The sequence below is a fragment of the Ammodytes marinus genome (genome assembly GCF_949987685.1).
Source record: "Ammodytes marinus genome assembly, chromosome: 13".
Classification (NCBI taxonomy): domain Eukaryota; kingdom Metazoa; phylum Chordata; class Actinopteri; order Uranoscopiformes; family Ammodytidae; genus Ammodytes; species Ammodytes marinus.
Window position 1 is genome coordinate 12,785,118 of NC_137217.1, and position 25,125 is coordinate 12,810,242.

At 39.4% G+C, this 25,125-nt stretch overlaps 1 protein-coding gene across 1 annotated transcript in view; it reads left to right on the forward strand.

The window, feature by feature from the left end:
* dnah5 (dynein, axonemal, heavy chain 5) overlaps nt 1–25,125 on the forward strand; it is a gene marked incomplete at both ends in the record, with an annotated part of 92,167 nt that overhangs the window by 60,807 nt on the left and 6,235 nt on the right. The window contains 16 exons of the mRNA XM_080039764.1: nt 1,385–1,522; nt 3,038–3,173; nt 3,630–3,811; nt 4,328–4,462; nt 5,423–5,578; nt 7,923–8,105; nt 9,118–9,222; nt 9,625–9,763; nt 12,806–12,920; nt 14,758–14,948; nt 17,264–17,385; nt 19,509–19,658; nt 20,430–20,675; nt 20,917–21,136; nt 23,502–23,707; nt 23,846–24,049. Coding sequence (XP_079895890.1) covers nt 1,385–1,522; nt 3,038–3,173; nt 3,630–3,811; nt 4,328–4,462; nt 5,423–5,578; nt 7,923–8,105; nt 9,118–9,222; nt 9,625–9,763; nt 12,806–12,920; nt 14,758–14,948; nt 17,264–17,385; nt 19,509–19,658; nt 20,430–20,675; nt 20,917–21,136; nt 23,502–23,707; nt 23,846–24,049 — 2,628 coding nt within the window. The remainder of the gene's footprint in view (nt 1–1,384; nt 1,523–3,037; nt 3,174–3,629; nt 3,812–4,327; nt 4,463–5,422; nt 5,579–7,922; nt 8,106–9,117; nt 9,223–9,624; nt 9,764–12,805; nt 12,921–14,757; nt 14,949–17,263; nt 17,386–19,508; nt 19,659–20,429; nt 20,676–20,916; nt 21,137–23,501; nt 23,708–23,845; nt 24,050–25,125) is intronic.

Consider the following 25,125-nt stretch of genomic DNA (forward strand, 5'->3'; position numbering starts at 1 on the left):
GAATTCTATGTTTACTAAATCCTTGATAAATAAGGGCACAGCACTACACACACACACACACACACACACACACACACACACACACACACACACACACACACACCTACGCTGCTGCTTGCTAAACCCAATGCAAATGTTGCCCTCCCCCAAAAATGAAAAAAATTCTGGTTCATCTTCCCGGAGTGCATTCGGGATTATCTGATGCATGACAATCATTTAAAAGCTTCAACTATCAGAATGCAGTTAAACTTTTTCTATTATGTTTACTTAAACTTTTCGTGATATGTTTCTGCAGTGCTTATTTTGCCTACGGCCATATCTTATTTCTCCTTTTGTCTCTGCTTTTTCAAATCCCCCATCTCTCTCCCCTCCTACATACTACGTTTCCCTTATCCCCTCTCGTCAACTTTCTACCTCTCCCTCTCCCTTCTCCTTTTTTATTTTTTTTCAATCTCTCTCTCTCACACACATTTGTTTTCCCTCATATTCTCCACCAGCTCCATGATAACTCCCTGCTTCTCCTCTGTGATCTTGACCTTTTGCTTGAGTGTACAACACATCCTGGCAAATAGATTTTCTGGCTTCCAGCTTAGTGGTGGCTTCCGTTTAGGCTGGTCGGCCTTACTTCCAGACAGAAACAGTTTGACAGACATACAGTTTGACAAGGAGAAAGGCAGGAAGGGTCGGTCTTCTCAGATGTAAATCAATATTAAATGTTTGCTCCAGACCTCCTATTCCCAAGGCCACCAAAACACACTCGGCTGCACTAAGTTGTAACCTTTCTCTAAATCTCTGTCACTAAACCTCTTGCTTGGCCCTGAAAATATCTTCTCTGCTTTTCCTCCTTCGTCATCCTCACACTCCCTTTTTTCCCTTCCGTTTTCCATTTTTCCTGAGCCCTTGGCCTTGTCCTTCTCATGACCCCTCCAGCCACATTTCTGGCTCCCCATCTCCTGAATTACCTCTTGTAAATATCTGTCCTTGCATCTCTAGTTTGACTCTTGAGGCGTTGAGTCCCTGCAAATGCACCTGTGACTGATCTTCAAACATCAAAAATCTCACTTAAAATATTTACTTCCTACCACTTCAACTGCATGTTTAATTTTCCAATGCCGCTTGGTATGCTCTGAGCCAAAACATGTCCCAAACTATTTTTTAAGAGATTGAATCCCCCCCCCCCCCAAAAAAAAGCTCTCCTACCATCTCTCCTCTGTTTTTCCTTCAAATCCTCCTAAATGTCCCCTCATCTGGTCTGTCTTCTCTTTTTTTGTTTTCACTGCTGCTCTCTCTTTCCTAGCTCTCTTGCTAAGAAGTGAGCATGACTTTTTACGTGCAATACATTAATCACAGATCCCTCTGTCTGTCTCTTCTCTTTCCTTTTCAGGCTAATTTGGCAGTGCAACAGAATCGTCTTGCCACAGCTAATGACGACCTTCAGAAGGCTCAGGCTGAGCTGGATGCCAAGCAGGCAGAGCTGGATGTGGTGCAGGCGGAGTATGAGAAGGCCATGATGGAGAAACAGGTCATTAACCTCACTCACCTTCTCCAAACACAAATGTTAATCTGGTTACCAGATAAAAAAGAGCAGTGTGCTGCTGTGCCTACACCTAAAGTTTATCTCAGCACACTTCTTTCATTTCACAGCATCCATATGTTTCTTCATGTACAGTACATTTGGTGCTTACACACACAGGCTGAAGACATTTTTACCATGAATAAAAATAAATATTGAAAAAGTAGTAATTAAAATCTATAGGATGACCTTACTTTACTACATTAAAGGAATACTTCACCCATACAGAACCAGCGTTCTATCGTTATAAAATCACTATTATACTATAATGAATGAGGCTTTTCTTTCCTCAGTCTTCCCTCAGTCTTCCCTTGGCCCAGCTGTCCTGTTAATCCTGACCCTTACTGTGATGTCACAAGAAGGAAAATGTAGGGTTAGACAGTGATACCATAAAACACTCTTTCTGCCTTTTCTCAGGCAAGGATGATCCGATTTCAATTTTTTTTGCACATTTATACTACATAGGATCTCCAAGTTCAATATACCTTCATATTGGTGAAGTAGGTCTTTAAGTTCTTAATAAGTATCTTACTTGTAAATATTTTTCTAAGCTTGTATGATAAAGCATGTACAGTGTTTCAGTGTAAAATGGAATCAGACTGTCTTTCTAAATGCAGCCTGAAGACCTGTGACTGTATTACGCTGCTTTTCAAATTAATGCCAGTGCTGCAGTGCTGTTAATTGTGTGTACAGGTTTGTGAGTCAGTCTGCTGTTTGAGTGTTTATGTGCAAATGTGTGTGTTTCATGATCAGTACTGCCTGTTCTGTGTTAGAAAACAGCATGTTAATAAGGACAGTATGTGCACCAACACTGACTGATTAGGAAATCTAGACAGCCCAAGTAGACTATTTTTCTAATGTTCTAATTAAGAATTGGAGCTGTTCAGCTCCAGGGGGCCAGAGGGGTGAGATTTACGAGTCCCACTGCAGAGGTGTTTGAGGCTCAGACATTTGCTGTTGACTTTGTTGGGCAAATTGCCTTATTAGTACCTAAATATTTAATTTTACATTTTAAACTGAAAAGTTATTTAGGCAGTTAGACAGGATAAACATGCTAACAAGAACATGACAATGCATCTATCCATCAGGAGATTAACCCAGCATCCATTAGGTGACAGGCAGATGCCTATCACTGGGTTAACACATACATTTGCACCAATTTAGAGTTCAATTTACCATCTATGTTTTGTTACCAGTTTTAATTACGGTGATCCTGTATTGAATATTAATGAACTGGGATTAGAGAGCACCTCAAGTCACATTGTATCTTTTACAATGCTGATAGGAATATGCACTCTTTGTACAATTAAACCTATTTACGTTATGCACTGATGTTCAGAGAATAAAAGGCTAACTGAGAGCAGGAGGGAAGAAGTGATAAAGAGACAGCTGTAAGGACAAACAAGGAGGCCATACAGATGCATCATCCCACTGAGCTGTTTGTTTGCCTTGCCCTCCCTTCAGACTCTGCTTGAGGACGCTGAACGCTGCAGACGCAAGATGCAGACAGCTTCCAGTCTCATCAGTGGCCTCGCTGGCGAGAAGGAGAGATGGACAGAGCAGAGCAAAGAGTTCGCTGCCCAAACCAAGCGCCTTGTTGGTGGGTTTCAAAGCAGCTTTCAAAACAGGACAGTTTTTTTTTCAGAAAAGAATGGCATCAGAGGAAATGTCTCGGAAATTATAATGAATGCTGTCGAATGAATAACAAGGATTTGTTTGTGTGATTTGTGAAACGTGTGAAGGGTTTAACCACAGATTTACACCATTTAAGATGATTCAACTCGCTCTTGGATTACTAACCCTAATGCATACTACAGTAATATGTATCATTACCAACAAAGTGATCAAAATGTTACTGTTTGACTAACTTTTATCTCTAATGTACAGCAAACGTAGTGACATTTCTCTGCTTGAGTTTTTAACTTTTTAGTGCATTAACCGTATTGGGTTGTTCTCAGACAGTGCTTGCATAGAACTTCTACACTTTTCTCACCAAACAGGTTTTTAAGAGTTACATGCACTGGTAAAAAAAACGCCTTTATCCTATTGTTTCCAGGTGACGTTCTTCTTGCCACAGCTTTCCTCTCTTACTCCGGCCCCTTCAATCAGGAGTTTCGTAACCTACTACTGAGTGACTGGCAGAGGGAACTGAAGCAGCGTCGCATCCCATTTGGCAACAACCTCAATCTGACCGAGCTGCTCATTGATGCACCCACTGTTAGTGAGTGGAACTTACAGGTCAGTGATCTATTTTGGTAACGATTCAAACGTGTCAGTGAATGTTGATGCACTATATGCTGTATGTCACAATCCATAAAGTATGCTGGTCATCTCTTTTGAGGATGAGCACTTAGCAGTAAGGATTTGTATATTCTTTTTCATAACCCAACAAGCTGTGTTTTTATTTATATTAATCCTCAAACAAATAAAATGTCAACACTTCCACCAGAACCAGTACTTTCAGAAGGAAATGCCCCCTATTCTCACATAGCACACCTTCAAGTTTTCTCCAACTTCTATGAAAACTTCATATTGCAATTACATATTGAAAACTGTAGTAACTGAATTATTGATAACTAACATCCTTCTTTGTAGGAAAACGTATATGTGTCATAGAAATATTTGCTGCTACTGAATCACATTCTGGGTAGTGAAAGAAATTCAATTAAAACAGTTTTGTTAATTAATTAGCTTGCATCTCTTAAATAAGCATCAGCATTGAGGCTCACCAGTCATTTGTCTTCCATCTCACAGGGGCTTCCCAATGATGACCTGTCCACTCAGAATGGCATCATTATCACCAAAGCCGCCCGCTTCCCCCTCCTTATTGACCCCCAGACGCAAGGGAAAATCTGGATCAAAAACAAAGAGGCCAAGAATGAGCTGCAGGTTTGGGGTTTTATTTTCTCCATTTATCTCTATCTGTTCCCTTAAAATATGTGACCTATGCACATGAAGGCGTACTATTCATTAGCCTTACACAAAAACAACAACATCGTTGCGGTAGGCCAATCAGGTATCTCATATTTAATAAAAACCCACTGATGTGGGTCTCAAGTAAATGTTCCTCTATTTCAATATTTTTTTTCAGCCATTATCGTTTTAATAATGCAAAAGTGCCAACATTTCAAATTAGAAAACGTGATAGTTCATAAATATAATATTATATATATTTACCTTGAAAATATTTGATATTGCTCCGCATCTACAAATGTTTTTCCTTTCATCGTTCAACATGTTTTTGCTTTTGTACAGTGTCTGTAAAACATTCTGCAGAATTCTGCAGACGTAATGGGACCAGCCAAGGTCACTGGCCCTGTTAGGGGCAATCTGTGAGCCGAGTGAATGCATACTGCAGTCCTATTATTAGTGTCCTGAAGACGCATTTCCCAAAGCAGGGGGTTTAAACTCTTTCCACAATTGACCTCATCAAACCAACTGTATTTATTTTTATAATGTCTAAAAATGGCTCATCTTTAAAAGTGATGTGTTATCAGTTTGACTGGTCACATTTTACAGACAGAGGTTGGCCTTAGTAGGAATGAGGGAGAAGTCAAATGTGTGTCCCCCTCATTTGACTTAAACAGATGCTTCACTCTCTCTGTCTGCCTTATACATTTGCTCTTCAGTCGGTTGTGATAACCTCTGAGGTCAGTTAGTAAGGTCATATTGTACCATGTCCACACTGGACATTTGTATATTTAAATACATTGTTTTATTGATTATTGACACAGTAGCTTGATTCAAAAAGGAATGCTTCCAGGTGTCAAATGCTTTTCACATTATTATGTCACGCAATGAGCATTTCTTTATATCATATATTAATATAGCTCCCATGTTTGACCCCAGATCACCTCACTGAACCATAAGTACTTCAAGAACCACCTGGAAGACAGTCTGTCTCTCGGGCGCCCCCTCTTGATCGAGGATGTAGGGGAGGAATTGGACCCAGCACTCGACAATATCCTTGAAAAAAACTTCTTCAAAACCGGCTCCACTTACAAGGTAAAGTGACAAAAATAAACCCTCCTGAGACTGCAATGTCCCAGATGTCTTGGTCCCTCGGTGAGAGGAGTGTGAAATAAGCAGGTGTGTCTCAAGCCCTGGTGGAAAACGTTGTGGGACTTGGTCAGATCCCCCTTGCCATGCCAACGGTCACACCTGTTCCGACACAGGTTGATTGGCTCTGACAGGAAAAATAACAAGCACACTGCACAGCATGGGTAGTTGCTGGCTGGAGTTAGAGATAGTCTTTGATTTCCTCCAAACATGCCAGCTAGAGCACCTGTGGCCAACCATGTTAATTGTCTCAGGACAAATTAAAATGTGCTCACTGAGGCATGGTCAGTCAGCTAGAGTGTTTGCAGAGTAAGTGCCTGTGCAGAAGGCATTTCTTTCTGTTGTTTTGGGTCCTTGGCACCATGGATTTCAACTGTATATGTTGTTCCTTGTGACTATATAGAAGAGCAACATCTCAAGCTCTTGTAAAGAAAATCAATAATAATAAAAAAATTACAAAAATGCACATCCGTCATGATACAACAACTATTTTGCAACTTGGACAGAGTCAAAGTGCAACAAGGCTTTTGGCTCCTTATTCTTTGTAAGGGAGATGTGTTACATCACTTAAGATGTTTTCTTTTCAAAATGAAGTGTACACTCAACGATTTACTCTTGTTTCTTACAATGTGACTACGAAATATAAGACATTTTACAGGCATTTTGTTTTGCCAAAATAAATATAAAACTCTGTAATGACCTGGACTTACTTTAGTATAGAAATGCTGTTGATGGGATCAGTGGTGTTAATTGAAAATTAAATTGGCGCAGGAAATTCAGTGATGAGGTAGGAAGTTTATTCATGTGGTTTAATTGAAGTATTCAGATGGTTTCTGTGCTTTGTTCCCTATGCTGTATTGTATCATGTTTAGCAGTTGCGTGTGAGATGAGAAAAAAACATTTGAATATCCAGGATCGAAAAGCAAATCAGGCTTTAAATATCTACATCAGTGGGGTAATTTGATTCTGCCATGACAAGTCTGTTGATTAAATTCATAATACGAGTCTGTCCTATTTATCAAAAGGAGTGTATTTGTATAGAGGGTATGACAGAAACTACATTTCCTTTTTATAGGAAGAATAACTAGTTGATTAATACTAATAGTGAGTCCACCCTGCTAGATATTTTGATATATTGTGGATGGACTGTAAAAAAATAAACCACTGGAGTTAGATATTTTTGAATTTAATAAAACTGGGTTTTTTTTTTTACACACATAAATGTCTATTCCACTGAACACAATTGAGAGGTCAGTTGACACGCATTCTGTTTGTGAACGATTCTCATCTAGATACCCATGAACTGAAGTTATTGTACTGTACATGACAACATTGATCCTTCTCACATACACACAAACACATGTATTACAAGAAAGCTAAAACAGAGAGAATGTAGAGGTTGTGAGGAGGAAGAAGAGTGAAAGTCAGCTTCTAGCCATTTCTCTCCCTCTCATTATCACCTCTCAACTCCTGGCTCAAGCTGATACCGGTTATTCAGCCACTGACACTGCAGCTGCCTCCCTCTCACACATGCATCAAACAAACACACATGCATGCACACACACACACACACACACACACACACACACACACACACACACACACACACACACACACACACACACACACACATTACTGCAGGACGAAATGCGCACACACTCATACTGTGGTGATTCCAACTATACACATGTTCTATGCAGACAACACATTCAACCAGAAATCTCTGTTACCTAATGAGAGACCCAATTAGAGGTGTCTATGCTCTCCCTCCCATCCTCCACTAAAGGCTTACATTTTTATTAATATCCTGGTGTGAGCAGGAATGTAAGGTGTCTGTGGCAGACTGCTCCAGGGACAAACCAGCAGATGGATAATTAGAAGTTATATTCTGCCATGAGTAATTAAATGCTGATCCGAGCAAACGCTAACACACATGTACACACATATACACACACAGGAATGGTTTCTGGGCAGCTCTTAATTCACTGATACAATGTGACACTGACCATGTATGAATGTATGAATAGGCCATACAGACAAAGACGTCTGCTTAAATAAGTGACAGTCATGACAAATTTGTGATTATGTTGCTGTCCTCTTGAGTTGGTTACGGGAGAATTTTTGGCCCAACAGTCGGCACATCTGGTACATGTGCTTTTAAAACGTATGCATGTGGATAGGTATTTGTGATGGCAATTTTTAGCTTTTTTTGGAAAGTATTGTATTGATAATTTAATATACCAACTGATAATGAGGATGTGTCCCTCCCTCTTGATCTTGCTTTTTGTAGGTGAAAGTTGGTGACAAAGAAGTGGATGTGATGAAGGGCTTCAGGCTGTATGTCACCACCAAGCTGCCTAACCCAGCTTACACCCCCGAGATCAGCGCCCGCACCTCCATTATTGACTTCACCGTCACCATGCGAGGACTGGAAGACCAGCTGCTGGGCAGAGTCATCCTCACAGAAAAACGGGTAGACTGCTCTCACATAACATTGCTAACCATTATGGCCTCTGTATGTATTATAGAAACATATTCAAACTAACTTGTGCTATTTGAGCTTTTTAATGACCTTGTTTAGATTTCAGTATGTCTCCAAAGAAAGGATTTACCTCCGGCTTGGGGCAAATACTTACATCCTTATGGCTCCTTCAGAAGCCCTTGGAGACCATTTAAATGCAGGCTCCCAACAGCTCCCCATACTGTGCACCTCATTTCCTCCATCTAGCAAGCACAAACTGTGTGTCAGTATAACTGGGAGGTAATTATCACACAACCTAAGGGTCAGGGACTTACATTATATATGCACCTCATGCGAAACACACATTGATAGTGAAATAAAAAAGACTGATGCTACTTGTAATGGCTAACAAAGTTTACCTTTGTCACCTGCGTTCCGAATCAAAATACAGTATTTTGACTGCTCCCTTTCTTTGTAGAACATTATTTTGTCAAATGAACGCCTTGCAATGTGGCCTTTAGGAAAGTGTGCATTGTAATCATAGCTTTTAATCCATTATATTATAGGGTTATATAGCAGTCAGTCTGACAGTAGTGGTAACTTGTTACTGTTTTGACTCTGTTAACAGCAGCATGTAATCATGATGGTGTCAGTCAGTGTCTCTCTCAAATAAAGACCAGACTGCCATGAAATCTGGTGTGGGAAAACAAGATCAATCCTACAAGAACTTTACTTTCTACTCTCCACATCTCTAACCACATTTTAATGATCTCATGGCTTTTCCCTCTAGCAACATGCTTCAGGTTTATAACTTATAGGTGTGTGTGTGTGTGTGTGTGTGTGTGTGTGTGTGTGTGTGTGTGTGTGTGTGTGTGTGTGTGTGTGTGTGTGTGTGTGTGTGTGTGTGTGTGTGTGTGTGTGTGTGTGTGTGTGTGTGTGTGTGTGTGTGTGTGTGTGTGTGTGTGTGTGTGTGTGTGTGTGTGTGTGTGTGTGTGTGTGTGTGTCTGTTTTTCTATTCGACCAGGAACTGGAGAAGGAAAGGACGGACCTCTTGGAAGATGTGACATCTAACAAGAGAAAGATGAAGGAACTAGAGGACAACCTCCTTTACCGTCTGACAAGCACACAGGCAAGGGAATACATCTAAATCTGTCAGGAAATATTTTCTCGTTGTACAAAAACATTACCTCTGACTAAATGGGGATTTAGCCATGGATACTGTAGCAGTGGAAAAATGTACGCTCTTATTTTTTATATATTCCTAAACAAGTTGACCCGACTCCTGGTCCTTCTTTGCTTAGTTATAGGTCAGTGTGAAAAATGTTGAGTGTGACTGTTGGTGACATTTGGCAGCAATACGCCCATCTGGAAAATATTCCAAGAAAAGAAAGCTGTAGTAATGAGGTCGACCAATGGAAGAGAAATAGATCACCTCTCGTCTGAATGCCATTATTTTAGTAATTCCACTGGAAATTGTAGCATTTATTTTATTTTTATGACTTATGGCTCTTGCATATATCTATGTTTGTAGGGTTCACTGGTGGATGATGAGAGTCTGATTGTTGTCCTTGGCAACACCAAGCGCACGTCTGAAGAGGTGACTCAGAAGCTACAGATTGCAGCGGAGACGGAGATCCAGATCAATGCTGCCAGAGAGGAGTACCGACCCGGTAAGTCATGAGAACTGGAGGGAACCTTTTATATACTATCTATGGATGGAACACATTCATTTGCAGCCAAATTCAGCTAAAGCTATGACAAACGTGGACACTGTTTGAGAGCAACATTTTCTCATCACACACATCTCTTTGAAACAGATATTGCTCTTAATAAAGCTCAATGTCAATCTGTGCAATATATTTTAAAGTTAACTTGTATTTTTTTCCAAACACAACTTTATATACTGTATATACCCTTCAAATATATTTTATAAAGTGTGTACCAACACTCTCTTTGATTTCATAATACGTCCTTAGATTTTAAACACACCCTGTTACTAGAATTATTTCATCAAACTACCCAAGTGTTTGAATAATTGAAACTGAGTCAGGCCTTCTTGGAAGCAGGTGAATTTACTTGCAAACAGCATACAAGGGAATCAACAATGTACCTGGCTTGATACATGGTTGAATACATCGAATGAACAGTGTACAGAGATTATATGTAGTGAAATGTGTAGGCGTATACACTCGGTTTGTGTGTCCAGCCCGTTTTGTTGGCGAAAGCAGAAACATTTTTAATTAGGCAGATAACAGGATATGGGAAATTTAGGGAGTCTTTTCTCCTCAACTATTGTGCATATGAATGCGTCATACCTCTGTATGTGCCAGAATCTTATTAGGCAGTTTCTTCTTCAAGGCTAAACAACAACTTGTAGCAAAACACTTTGGAGTTCTTTGGGACAAAGTTCAACAGCCAGAAAGCATGTATTGTGCATTAAAATATTATACAATAAAGCAAATTAAATTCTGTTAACATTCCACCCTTTTTATAATATTTAATGCTACATTTAGGTAACACTTCAAAGCAAAAGGGCAAAGCATATGAGTAAATATATTTCAGTCAAGCAGAATAATATCAAGTACATCAACATCTCAACATCACAGTTGTGAAATTGCAAGTGTGTGTACTGGTGCAACATCGTCTATGTACAGTTTCAGAGAGGACAGTCTTTGTAGAAGCCAGGGAACAGGAACCTAGGTCGTCTTGATGGTCAACAAGTCCCTTTTGTGGCATTCTGACGCAAAGTGTCCTTCATATCACAGTCACTGGGGGAATGGTTAGGTATTACCATAACCTATTCAGATTGTTCCTCAGTGTCCAATTGTCCTTATTGAAGCATGGTCAGCTTCGTCTTCTCCTTGCATCTGAAACAGAATGAATTTGAGCAGTAACATGTTCTCAAAAGAAATGCTCATCATTCTGCCAGGGTTGTTTCTAAAATATCATCCTATCCATTTTGCTTGCTCTAGATGTCACAATTAACGCACAACAACATTTTAGGATAGGTTTGATTTCATTCTTCAGTTCACATTTTTTTTTCTGTGTTGGGTAGAATTCGCACACACATTGTCTGTGTTTGGGCTCAGTTACACACACACACATTCAGTGAGACAGGCCCTCCCTTTTCTGCATGGGACTGAATCACACACACACCACATTCCTGAGAAGCTCTCTACTTCTCCAAATCTGACATGGTGTTATAGTTTGTTCTTCAAATAACAAAAGTTAACATCTAGGTTAAGTATAGGTGTCTTTACAGTTAACCAGTTTTTGAATCAATTTATATCAACAATACACATTATGATCAAATTTTAGCATAAAAATCCCCTTTAACTTGTAATTCAAATCAAAAGCATTGAACAATTCTTTTCAGTGAACATTTTCATAAAAAGAACACAAAAGGACGCTTGTTTTTAAGTTTATGCTGGGACTTCAACTGACTGACTACACCTTTAATCTTTAAGGTTCACTATGGGGCTTGGATTGGCGAGATATTTAGCTCTAAACTTTAAAGCTTTTAGCAATTTAGTCAGAACTCTGGTCATCTTTAGGAGACGAGCATTTTATAACCCATCATAACAGCATAACAATTGTATGCACACTTACTAAAACCTTTTATCTCCCTTCCCCTACATACTTTTTCTTTCTTTATAACAATAACATCCATAAACAATCAGTTCCAAACAATCTTCTTCCTCTTACACTTTCAACAACATTCTCTTATTCATCTCTTTGGCCACCACCTTTCTTTTTACTGTTCACTCTTTTACAAGTAATTTAATTTTTAAAATGTAAAATCTAACATTAAATTACCCAGTAATCAATTTAAACAGGGTGAACACCCCTATTCCCTCCAATTGATTAACAAAATTCACCAATTTAAAACTAGAACACCCTATGTGATGTATTCTAAACAAAACAAAACAAAATCAGCTGTTAATATTCACCTGATTTCAAGAAAGCCTCGACTCGCTCAGTTTTGGCTCTGGATTCCGTCACCCCCCCTCTGTCCAAGTCGAGTCTGCTGACGGCCTCTCCCTGTAGCAACGGGCTGGAGGTCTTCTGTGGAGAGTCCCAGACTCCCCCGTCTTCACGTGCAGGCTCTTCTTGTCCAGAGAAGAGGATGTTGGATCCGGCAACTCGAAGGACCATTTGTTACTAGAATTATTTCATCAAACTACCCAAGTGTTTGAATAATTGAAACTGAGTCAGGCCTTCTTGGAAGCAGGTGAATTTACTTGCAAACAGCATACAAGGGAATCAACAATGTACCTGGCTTGATACATGGTTGAATACATCGAATGAACAGTGTACAGAGATTATATGTAGTGAAATGTGTAGGCGTATACACTCGGTTTGTGTGTCCAGCCCGTTTTGTTGGCGAAAGCAGAAACATTTTTAATTAGGCAGATAACAGGATATGGGAAATTTAGGGAGTCTTTTCTCCTCAACTATTGTGCATATGAATGCGTCATACCTCTGTATGTGCCAGAATCTTATTAGGCAGTTTCTTCTTCAAGGCTAAACAACAACTTGTAGCAAAACACTTTGGAGTTCTTTGGGACAAAGTTCAACAGCCAGAAAGCATGTATTGTGCATTAAAATATTATACAATAAAGCAAATTAAATTCTGTTAACACACCCCTTTCAATAACTTGGTTACAAAGTTGTGCTTCAAAAAACACACTGCTTTTTGTGTGTGTTTTCAGTGGCCACCAGGGGCAGTATCCTGTACTTCCTGATCACAGAAATGAGTATGGTGAACGTCATGTATCAGACCTCTCTGAGACAGTTCCTGGGACTCTTTGACCTTTCTCTGGCTAGGTGAGAACACTCTGGCATTTGCTTCTCTCTGTAATTAATTGGTTTTTTTCATGAAAGTAATTTTTATAAGGATGCCTTTGTGTTGGTTAAAACACTTATCAAGGGTTTATACCTCCAGCAAGGGGTCATGTGCAGATCAAGTGTAGATTTCCTAAAAGGTCCTAACTATATAAATTTACGTCGCCCGATCCTAACTATGTATGTCTCTTGTCTTTCTACTTGTTCCACATTTCCACAAAGTAACTTCAGCATGAAAAGGATGCACCCATATGTTGTCAGAAATTGTATAATTTGACATGGATTTTTGAAGAGAATGATAAATTGGTAAATACAAAATCGAAAGTTTGCGGAGGCGTGGGCTACTGTATCCGTCTGAGGCAAATCACACAACACATTCATCGTGTTTAGTAATTATATTTATTCATTTATATATGGCTGTTTAGGGTTGGGCGGTATGGAACACATCTTGTATCATGGTATAGGTCATTTTATATCACTGTATGGGTATATATCACATTATAGTATTCTTCCTTGAAATTCAATAGATTAAAATACCCGTACTGTACTTTAATCACATTAGTTGCATACAGTAGTCAGCCTTACAGTTTTTTTCGATTGCTAAACCACAGTGGGCACAACTGGAGCGACAAGTGCAAAACTCTAACTACACTATGCACCGCAACGGTTCATGTGGACCAAACTCTAGCTCATTTTTCATTGATTAAACACAATTTTCAAAACTTTACACACTTATCTCATGGCTTAACCACATCCTGCACAACACTGTGGATTTCCAGCACTTTTTTCAAATGCTAACCCACTGCTGTCACAACTGTAAACCACACATTCAAAACGGAATGGATTTCAGCCTAGTGCATTTTAAACACTGCTGATTGCAATTTCAACTGAAACACTAAGAAAGTGTCTTGTTTTAGACTTGTTAGTGAACATACAGTATATACAGTATGTAGTATAGGCCTATATATTTTTGGGGGAAATGGACCAATGAAGACAGGTTGTTGGAGGGAGAAGAGAGGCAGTGAGAGTTTGAATGTGTGGAAGACCTAGTAGACATACAGCTGTATTTTCTGATAACTGTAAATACAGTAAGGGCTACACTGATGTACCCTGTTGTGAATCATGGTCTGTCATTGAGAGAGGCAGGGTTGAGGGTGCAAACCAATCTGCAAAGATCCAAAGTTGAATCTGTAATACGAATTTTCCAGCAAACAAAAACGTAAGAGTTGCATCCTTACAGTAAATGACAACATTACAGGAATTGTATTTCTGTATTACAATTATAGAATATCTACACAGATAAATATCAATAAAATATAAAATAAATATATGTATCTATTGAAGCAAAGGTCTGATTTTCATTTATTTTTGTTTACCTAAACATAACTGGTATGTTATAAAATAAACAATTTCATGTGAAATAATTTCACTCTTTCATCAAAGAAAATATTACGTTATTTGTGTGAAGTAACTCAAATTATTCAAACTGTAAAGATTAAAAGTTTGTCATTTGTGTATTGGGGTTTGATGCTAGTGTTTATACTCTGAGTGTGTTCTGAATGACAGTATGTGTTATCTCAATGAGGCTGGTTCATAGTGTTTGCTGCACTGAGCCCATTTTGGAGGTGAAGTAAACTGTTCAGCTCCAATGACTGTTGGTAGTGCAGACTGTAGTTAGAGTTTTGCACATTGAGCTACAGTTGTGCCCACTGTGGGTTAGCAATCGAAAAAAACTGTAAACTATATGGCATGGGCTAATACGCTGCAAATGTAATTACATTTCTGAGATGGTATTTGCTTTGTAATTCTGCTTCAACAGGTCTTCCAAAAGCCCTATAACCAGCAAACGCATTGGCAACATCATAGAGTTTATGACCTTTGAGGTGTATATGTATGCAGCACGGGGCCTGTATGAGGAGCACAAGTTCCTCTTCACTTTGCTATTGACGCTGAAGATCGACATGCAGAGCAACAGGGTCAAACATGAGGAGTTCCTCACTCTCATTAAAGGTAAGAGGAAGAGTGTTAACATTGTGCACGTTTTATTTGTAAAAATAAATATAAATATTGTAAAAAAAGAATTATAATAATTTGTCAGTTAGCGGTACATGTTAAGATTTACAAAGCTCCAACCTTGGAATAGTGGTTGTAAGCTGGCTTCTAAGCTCCCTTGACTTCATAAAGTACACTGTCAGAAAGTCAAACCTGGAAAACAATATGCAGATGTATGAAAAAGATGATACAAATTGAACAGCTCCTTGCATTACTGAAGACATCACTGCAACAATAACTACGACTGGGAAGAGTAATACAATATTGGATGAAATTACCTCTACATGCACCGTTACTTGAAAAGTGCTTGTTTAATGTACTTAGATAAAAAGAAAACGGACAGTTAAAACGACAGAGTAAACATTTTTGCGGAACTTACTAAAATGTCAATGTATACACTAATTTAACTTAACTACATCAGGAGCACATGACCTTTAGTCCAAACCAACAATACATTCATTTCATATATATATTATATAGTATCACCAAAGCAGACATTATGGAGCTCCATTAACATTATAAACTCCACAGTGGCTGCAAACACAAACACTCACACTACAGACAAAAGACAAATTTTTTGCACAACATGTAGAGTACGCAAACACACAACACTACGTTTCTAGGCAACACAGTCATGTGGTAAGGGCAACAACTTCCCTCGTTGCTTCTTCACATCACTGAAGCTTTTGTTTTAGACTAAGGCTGAGAAGTCCTGGAGAATATAACTTTAGATCCATTGAGAAGCAAGAAACTGTTCATGGGTCCCATTGCTTAAATAAGCTCGCTGTTTTAGTCTGAAATTGTGGGATCTGATGAGAATGGGTTAAGTTAAATTCTTTCTGCTTCCCTATTGACTGTTTTTCTAAAGTATTTCATTCCAGTGCATGATTATGAAGTGTCTGGTAAAGAGGCCTCAGCTATTCATTGTATTTATTTGAAATGTTATTTATAATTTCTTGAAATGGACAAAGGGCAGGGTAAAGTTAGCTGTATGGCTAGATGAGCTTTTTGATACATTGTTTGTTTTTTTAAACTGAGAAAATACTAATATATTCTATGATTTCAGAATTCTATAAAACTATTAGGTGCTGAAAATAACTCAATTGTTTATTATATTTATTTCAGACTTGAGTGTTTGCCTGTATTTGTCATACATAATATTTGGTAAAGGTTTCCAGGAAGAAAATATTTTTTGGAACACAGCAGACTAAATGACAGACCATCTCCTGAGACGGCAAAATATAATACACAGTTTATAGTATATATACAGTACTGTGCAAAAGATGTAGGCAGGTGTGAAAAAATGCTCTAAACTAAGAATGCTTTCAAAAATATACATAATAATGGTTTATTTTTATCAATTAAAAAAAATGTCTGGCCAGAAGTGGTCTTCATGGAGGGTTGCAGCCTAAAGCCATACCTCCGACATGGAAACAAGGCCAATCAACTCAACAATGCACCAAAACATAGGATTTGGGGCTCAGAAAAATGGCAGCAGGTTCCCTGGATTGGAGAGTTGTGCAACAATCAGTGTCTGCAGGCTTGAGTGAAGTATAGTGGAGGTTCCTTCCAAGTTTTCTGTAAATGGAGTTGAAGATTATTATTTTTTTTTTAAATGGTGTCCTAAATGCTGAGAACAGTAGATAGATGTGCCTGGGTCCCACTGGTTTCTGCTAGTTTCCTGAGCTGATGGCACTGCTAGATTTAGATTTTTTCTGTTCATTCACTGCATTTAGTTAAATTATGAAAGTAAACTATAAAAACTTCAGTTTTTAAAAGTATTTTTAGTTTACACAATTTTTTCACACCTGCCTTAAACATTTGCACAATTCTGTGTGTATGTATAGAAAGAAGATAAGCTTAAAGTGCTGTTGTACAGCTAAAGCTCACCTCAAAAAGACAAGTATTTTCTGTTTGCAGTTATGTATTCATCATTTACGTAGATAGCTCATCTCAAGAGATCACAGACATATCAAACAGATTGGTATTGTAGCAGTTGACTGAATTCAGAGATACAAAGTCCTCCTCACCGCAGGGCTGAAAGCCAGCTATAGTCACTGCCAAGGCAAGAACAGTCTGCTGAGTGCAGCTTCACCATCTGTCAGCTCCGACCTGCTGAACATTGACTCAAATACTTCCTTTTGTGTATATTTTGTCAGCAGATGTATTTGAAGCATTTATCATTCTGTATTTTGCATTTTAATATATTGCTTCCTTCATACCTTTTCATTTTGAGTCTTCATTTATGTGTGTCTTGTCTTTATGTCATCAAGGAGGTGCTTCTCTGGACCTAAAGGCCTGCCCTCAGAAACCAGCTAAATGGATTCTTGACATGACCTGGCTTAACCTCGTAGAGCTCAGCAAACTTTGGCAGTTCTCTGATATACTGGATCAGGTACAACACACACACACACACACACACACACACACACACACACACACACACACACACACACACACACACACACACACACACACACACACACACACACACTTTAGCTGAGTCTTTTCCCATAAGGACTTTTAATCTATTATATCTGCAGATAACAGTGCTCATCTGTCATTTGTTTATCCCTGTGTCTCTCTCTCTCACTCACTCACACACAGAGAAATAGCAGTGGTCTCTAGGTGCTTATTAAATAGTTTTAACAACTCTCCCTTGCTCTAGTAAGCATGTCAATATCAGTCCCATCATGTCTCGCTTCATCTCTCTTTTATACACACAAATACACACACACACACACACACAAATCACAATGGACTATCACATGCACACACACACACACACACACACACGCGCGCACGCACAACGATGTAATGGGTGAGTGACAGCTTGGTGGCTTCCATGTGGGAAAAGCTCAGTGCTCTGTGAAATGAGCTTAGTTTGGAGAAACTTCCAATAACTTACTTTTGGCTTAGCGTGCGTGCATGCGTGTGTGTGTCTTGTATTCCTTGGACACGCACCTAAAATAGTGTTTTTTGGGTGGATGATTAACACAGAGGTGGATTAACAGTTATTTGTTGAATACAAATCAAGGACAGGATTGTGATGTCAGTTGTTCCTCGCCCCCACCCCCCAAGAATAGCGGGGAACCCATCTGGGGGCCTGCATGGTTTCTGACAGCCTTCAAACTAAAAACAAAACTTTACTACATATGTGACGCAGATCCATGCACGACTTAACACATAAACAATCATTATATTCAAGCAACCCTTTTAGCCTTTTGCCTCTAGAGATTCACTTGAATCAATAAAGTGCGCTCAGGCAACTACTTATGTGCTCTTCAGCTAATGACTGAACACCTCTTAACATCTTAAGTGGAGCTGCTTAGTGGCTACTGGGCAAAGACAAGTCAGTTGTGAATGTGTTCAACACTTTAAATGTAAAGCAGATGGTTGCTTCACTTTCCTGAATAAATACTCATTAAAGAAGACACATTTAATTCAACCTCTTTTTAATAGAACATTAAGCTCAAGTAAAGTAGCATCATGTCCTCTAGAAGTAGAATAACAGTTTAAATTCTCGTAACCAGATTTTTTTAAACATCATGGAAAGCTAGTGCACTTGTAAAAGACAATGACAAACTGGTAGCGGTGTCTCTTGTAATTAACTTGCAACGTACTTAAACGAATGAAAATAAGTTGGTTTCACAGCTGAAAATTACATTTATACTATAGAAACACATGCATACACAAAGCAAAAACAGTGTGCTCATTCCACACATGGCCTGTCCTCTGTCCAAATGCAAAAAAAAGAAACACTTCAGGCTGTAAGGCTATATGTCACCAACACAATTAAAATCAGATAACCGTTATTAACAGGCAGATGGTCAGTAATCAGGTTTCTGCAGTGCATGTACTGTAAAAACAATCTCTGATTACCTTAGTTTCACTGGATTTCTCCTGCTAACCTGGTTTCCTGCATGCATATAAACTCAGAGATAAACAGGTTATGGGATGTATGTTGTTTATTTGCACATGTTTTGCTATAAAGCATTTATATCAATTCTTGAAAGTGCATTGTTGTTTACAAGCAAAGTGGTACGCGTCAACTTAGTATAACGTGATACATGTCATGTCATGTGTCAGTCTGTTGGTTGCAATAATGTAAGTATCTTTAATATGTAGGACACACGCTGTTTGGGTTTTCTTGTGTTAGTTTTTGAGAAGAGAAGAAAAGACACAAATAATAATATTCATCACCCAAACATGCTGTGCAGGTACAGGAAGATACAGACAGCCACATGTCCACCCTGGTCCTTAAGGATCATTTGGATCACTTATGTTATGCATCGAGGAGAGGGCCCAGTGAATACGTTTCATTAATTAACAGGAAGATGGCAAAAAAGCAATGATCTGAAGTACCCCATCTTTATTCTGTTTTCCTGCCGTATCTATTCATTTTGTTCTCTACATCTTCTCCCCTTGAGCTGGTTTGATGTAGGGGGAGCTAGGAAATGTTTCCTCATTTTGATCTATTTTTTTTCGGAGTCAGAGCTGTATACATGTTTCTTTCAGATAAGTCGTAACGAGAAACAGTGGAGGTCTTGGTTTGATAAGGAGGCTCCAGAGGAGGAGGTGGTCCCAAACTCCTACGACCAGGCTCTGGACTGTTTTAGACGCCTACTCCTCATACGCTGCTGGTGTCCCGACAGGACCATCGCACAGGTTAGAAAAAGACACGTCTGTGCGTGTGGTTACACTGGGCAGATGGCATCTGCCCAGTGTAACCACTGTTGGCTTCAAACAGAACTTTGGTCTTCAAGTTTGCTTCATCACAATACATTAGCTCATGCTTTCATGATGAAATAATCCGATTCCCACAGTAGCTAGGATGAATGTGGTAATGTATTTGCAACAGTATGATGCAGTCATACTGTAACATAAACTTGAGTTCAAAGGAAATGAATGCAGCAGAGGGACAGAAAGCAAACTATTCTTAATTAATTGATGGTTCAGGGCTGGGAAAGAGATGCTGGTTACTTCAAAAAGGCACTTGTATTAATGAGATCGGGCTCGGTAAAAAAAGCTGCCTAAAAAATATCTTTATCCATAGTAATATCTCCTTTGGCCAAGGCTTTCCTTGTAGGGAAAAGTGGAATACAATTAGTGAAACACTCTCGCTCTCCCTCTCTCTCTCTCTCTCTCTCTCTCTCTCTCTCTCTCTCTCTCTCTCTCTCTCTGAAGCTCCCTGGCACTGGACATCTACAGGGTCTAATGAACATTCACATTTTACTGATGGGTAGTTTTTGGTCCACTGCAGATGAGCCTGGAGTGGGGTTTATTTGTGATGCACTAACAAACAGCAGCTGACCTTGTATGACCTGATGCAGCAGTCTTTACTGTTGACTGAAAATAGTCTTTTTCACTAGTGTTTTGCATTATGAAGCAGTACAAACACGTCTGCTTTGCTTCCTTTCTTTGCCTATTTCTCTCTAGGCCCGTAAATACATAATGGATGCAATGGGGGAGAAGTACACTGAAGGGGTGATTCTTGACTTGGAAAAGATGTGGGAGGAATCCGACCCGCGGACACCTCTCATCTGCTTCCTGTCAATGGGCTCAGATCCAACCGACTCCATCATTGCACTGGGGAAGCGCCTGAAGATTGAGACCCGATACGTCTCCATGGGACAAGGACAAGAGGTCCATGCCCGCAAGCTTCTGCAGCAGACCATGGCTAATGTGAGTCGGTGGTGTGAGGTTACTGCTATTTTTGCATCATTCGATGTAGCAGCAGACCCGTTTTCCATGCAATATGTTGAACTGGACTGCAAGGTGCTCTGTCTCTGGATTTTGTAAAATGTATTTAAGCTCTTTGATCCCTTACAGACCAATGTGTTTTACTCACAGATGTCTTTACTAAATCATGCCTTTGTAACCTTGATATGGACTAACACCTATTTCTCTGCTTATTCGTCCACAGGGTGGCTGGGCCTTACTCCAGAACTGCCACCTGGGTCTAGACTTCATGGACGAGCTTATGGACACAGTGACAGAAACTGACTTTGTCCATGACAGCTTCCGCCTTTGGATGACCACAGAGGCCCACAGACACTTCCCCATCACCCTTCTACAGATGTCAATCAAGTTCACCAATGAACCACCACAGGGTCTCAAGGCTGGGCTCAAGAGGACCTATGGAGGTGGGGCTAGTTTGATTTAGTTTTGTTTAGCTGAAATCATAATTAATCAAATGTCTGGTAAAAAAGTGAGTGCGCTGAGACTGTACTTGGAATAAAGATGTACACACCCTGTCAGTACAGTCGGAAAATGTTGCACACACACACACACACTCACACACAGACCTTCAATGAGTCACATAATAACTAAAGGGATGTGTTTGTATCCATGGTAAAGGCTACAGGAGAAAAGATGATAGACATCTGCTTTGGTGTATTTTAGACAAAAGTACCAAAATGATGCAAGGTTCATACAATTTTAATAGCATTGAATCACATAGTGTGTGTTTTATTCAAGCCTTAGAGGGAGAAAGTGAATAATGTTTAATATGTATAAACCAGCTGCCACTGGCTGGCTAGTATGAAAAAGGGATGTGTGAGGTTCCTGAAGGGCAATTGAGAGGCTGGGTATGCTTATCTTTAGCTGTATAATACTAGCTGTAATTAAAAAATGCAGTTCTTCATCAGATAGGGATACATCACACTTGTTGTAGGCAGTGCATGCAGAATATTATAACTCAAATTCCAGTATGTATTCCTTCAAATTTGAATTTCAATACTGAACCACTTGGATTTGGGGTAAACCAAACCTCACACATTGGAACTGCCTTTTAGGCGGAGATATATTTTCAAAATTGAACCTTTGGAAATGTTTATTTAGACGAGTGCATTACCTGCAGGAAGCAGGTATTAGCTTATGCATGTTTAAATGTAACCCGTCTATGAAGTGGGACACAAATTCAGATGTAGCCTACACATTGGCACTATGACAGTCATTGAAATGGCTGTCGCATCGCTCGTCAGTCACATTTGGTATTTCTTTAATATTTTTTGGGGCCATAATCCTCTATTCTTTATTGACAAATCAGGTGAATTTTTGAAGGCAGCAGCATTTATCCGATACCGTGCTAAATTAAATTAAATGGAAAACGCTATTGTTACGCTAACTGAAATTAGCATCACTGTCGTGGAAGTGTTTAACTATACATTAACTGTATAACAGTTAAAATAGCGTAACATGCAATCTTTAACACTAGAGCGGACATGTTTGAGGAGTTGGTGATGTCTGTGGAAAGGTTTAAGAACGTTTTGTTTGGAAAGTTGGGTGCATTGAATAAGGAAGTAACAACAGGCTGTGTCTGCTCATCAATGCAAGTTTTGGTCGCAGCAGCCAATCAAATCAGCGGGAGGGGTTTAGTCGGGGATTACTTCATGCTCCATACGCACTGTGGCCTTTAGTGTGCGTACATATTCGCCAACAGCATGATATAAATATGATAACTTCAGCATATTTGCCATACTTTCCGTACGCAATCCATATCAGGAAGCTCAGGCCGATAGAGATATGCGAGCCACAGACAGACAGACGTTTCTTGCTTTATTGATAAAAATAGATAGAAAGATGGTAATTGCAGCTGGTATTTTCTATTAAGTAGATTATACAGAAAAAGCAATATGAAAAAACTAACTGTGGCGTATAATGACGGAATGCGGATACTTCTCAGAATACCGAGATGGTCTAGTGCCAGTCAAATGTTTGTAAATGTTGGTGTGCCTACCTGTCATGCTTTAATTAGGAATTTGATGTATCGTTTTATATGTAGAGTGACAGCATCACAAAACAGTATTATTCAGGCATTGGCCAAGCCTGGGCTCAGCTCTGTCAGGTTCTCATCCTCACTCTGGAGACATTGGAGGGCATCTTTGTATACTGCAAGTGTTGTATGCTGATCTCTTATTTTATTTTTATTTTATTTCTTTTTAATCTGCATGCATTGGTGTGCTTTTTGTTGTTATTTATGTATTGACTCTATTTTTTATACATTGTACTATGGATCTTCATGTGTCCTGAATAAAATCATATATATATATATATATATATAACGTTTTAACTCAATCTGGCAAGATTTTCCCAAACTTCCTTAAAGCTACTTGAGGTTTGAGGTTGCTTGTCAGAGCTTTCGTGAAAGAGAATCGCGGACTTCAATTATGCTGAGTACAAAGTGTGCGTACAGCGATGTGTGTCAGAACTGGAGTTATGCTAATTGCTACAACTAATTTATTTTACCCAATTAACTAAAACCAATTCTCTCAGTAATTTTCCAGTAAAAGTATTACAATAATTTTTTTTGTCTTTTAAACGGGAAATGTACTGCACACTGGTATTTGTTCCTAATGTATACTATCTCCCATGTCTACTATACTAGAAATGACGTAGTTTCTGTAACTGGGAGTCTTTGTATCTCGGCTCCAAATGTGGACCTCAAATGTTTTTCTGTGGATGTTCTTCTCCTGAGAAGGCTGTGTTCTTCCATTTACTACCAACCAGGTATAAACCAGGACCTTTTGGATGTCAGTAACATGGTGCAGTGGAAGCCAATGCTGTACGGAGTGGCATTTCTCCACAGCACAGTCCAGGAGAGGAGAAAGTACGGGCCCCTGGGATGGAACATCCCCTACGAGTTCAACCAAGCTGACTTCAACGCCACTGTCCAGTTTGTTCAGAACCACCTTGATGACATGGACATTAAAAAGGTAACCAATCATCAACTACCTTTGCCAGGGCTTTGATGAACAACTAGAACCCTTTCACAAATTCTATTTGCGGTCATCTTGTCTGACATCAAATAGATTTAGCGAAATGCTTCTCACAGCTGTTTCCTATCTACTCAGGGCGTGTCCTGGAACACGGTGCGCTATATGATCGGAGAGATTCAGTACGGCGGCCGCGTGACTGACGACTATGACAAGCGGCTCCTGAACACTTTTTCAAAGGTGTGGTTCAGTGAAGAAATGTTTGGACCTGCATTCAACTTCTACAAGGGCTACAGCATCCCAAAGTGCTCTAGCGTCGACCAGTACCTGACATATATTCAGGTGAGTGATATCCAGTTAAACCATGGTTTAACTGTGTGGATTGTGTCACTGGCAGTTTCTGACAATTTGATGTGTGATTTCATATTTAGGCACTATGCTTCAATATTTCTGTTAAGATTTTGCAACTGTGTGGTGGGTATGTGAGTGTGCTCGTGCCTGTGTGTGTGTGTGCCTGTGTGTGTGCGTGCGTGTGTGTGTGTGTGCGTGTGCGTGTGTGTGTGTGTGTGTGTGTGTGTGTGTGTGTGTGTGTGTGTGTGTGTGTGTGTGTGTGTGTGTGTGTGTGTGTGCCTGGGGGCAGTTCCTGAGCTAGTTTCATTATGATGGAGGCTCAGTGCTGCCAAGCCTCAGTTGGCTTATTCCTCTACACTGCCTCTCAAATAGAGAATGACAAACAGCCTTGGATAACACACACGCAGCAACGCACATTGGAACAACATACAAGCACACACACACACACACACCATGGGCACACAAATGCAAACAGTTTATCTACATGGACAAAATGCATACAAAAGAACATGATTTGTCCCCATGTGATAGTGTTTCTAGATTAAATGTAGACAGACAGTAACTAAACTTGAAACAAATCTCTAAGGAAATAAATGACCACAGCAAGGGACACAGAGTATTCTGTCCAGCAGCACCCAGTGTGACTCTATATAAGCTCTCTCCTGATGTCACACTCTATTTGAATACACAGTGTGATGGATGTGTTTAAAGGTAAAGTAACTGATGACAACATAAATCAATTGTCTTCATCAACAAAGAAAGGAGTGCGGATTAAATCTGATCATTTATCAACAAGGGGTTTGTTGAAAGGTGCTAAAATGCAAAGATGAAACTCTTTATCTATATTCTTACATCATGTTTGTGTATTAATTGCATTTCTGCACCATTAAACCGTTCCCAATGTGTTGAACGCTATTTAATGTTTTCCGAAGAAAAAACAAGACATTGTTCCTCATAAGAAAGCTTTGTTCGGCCATTGTAAAGTTTGTTTCAATTTAACAGTATTAAAAAGAACCTCATTAGTCACACTGCAGTAACAGACGGTCTGCCGGCATCCTGTCATTGAG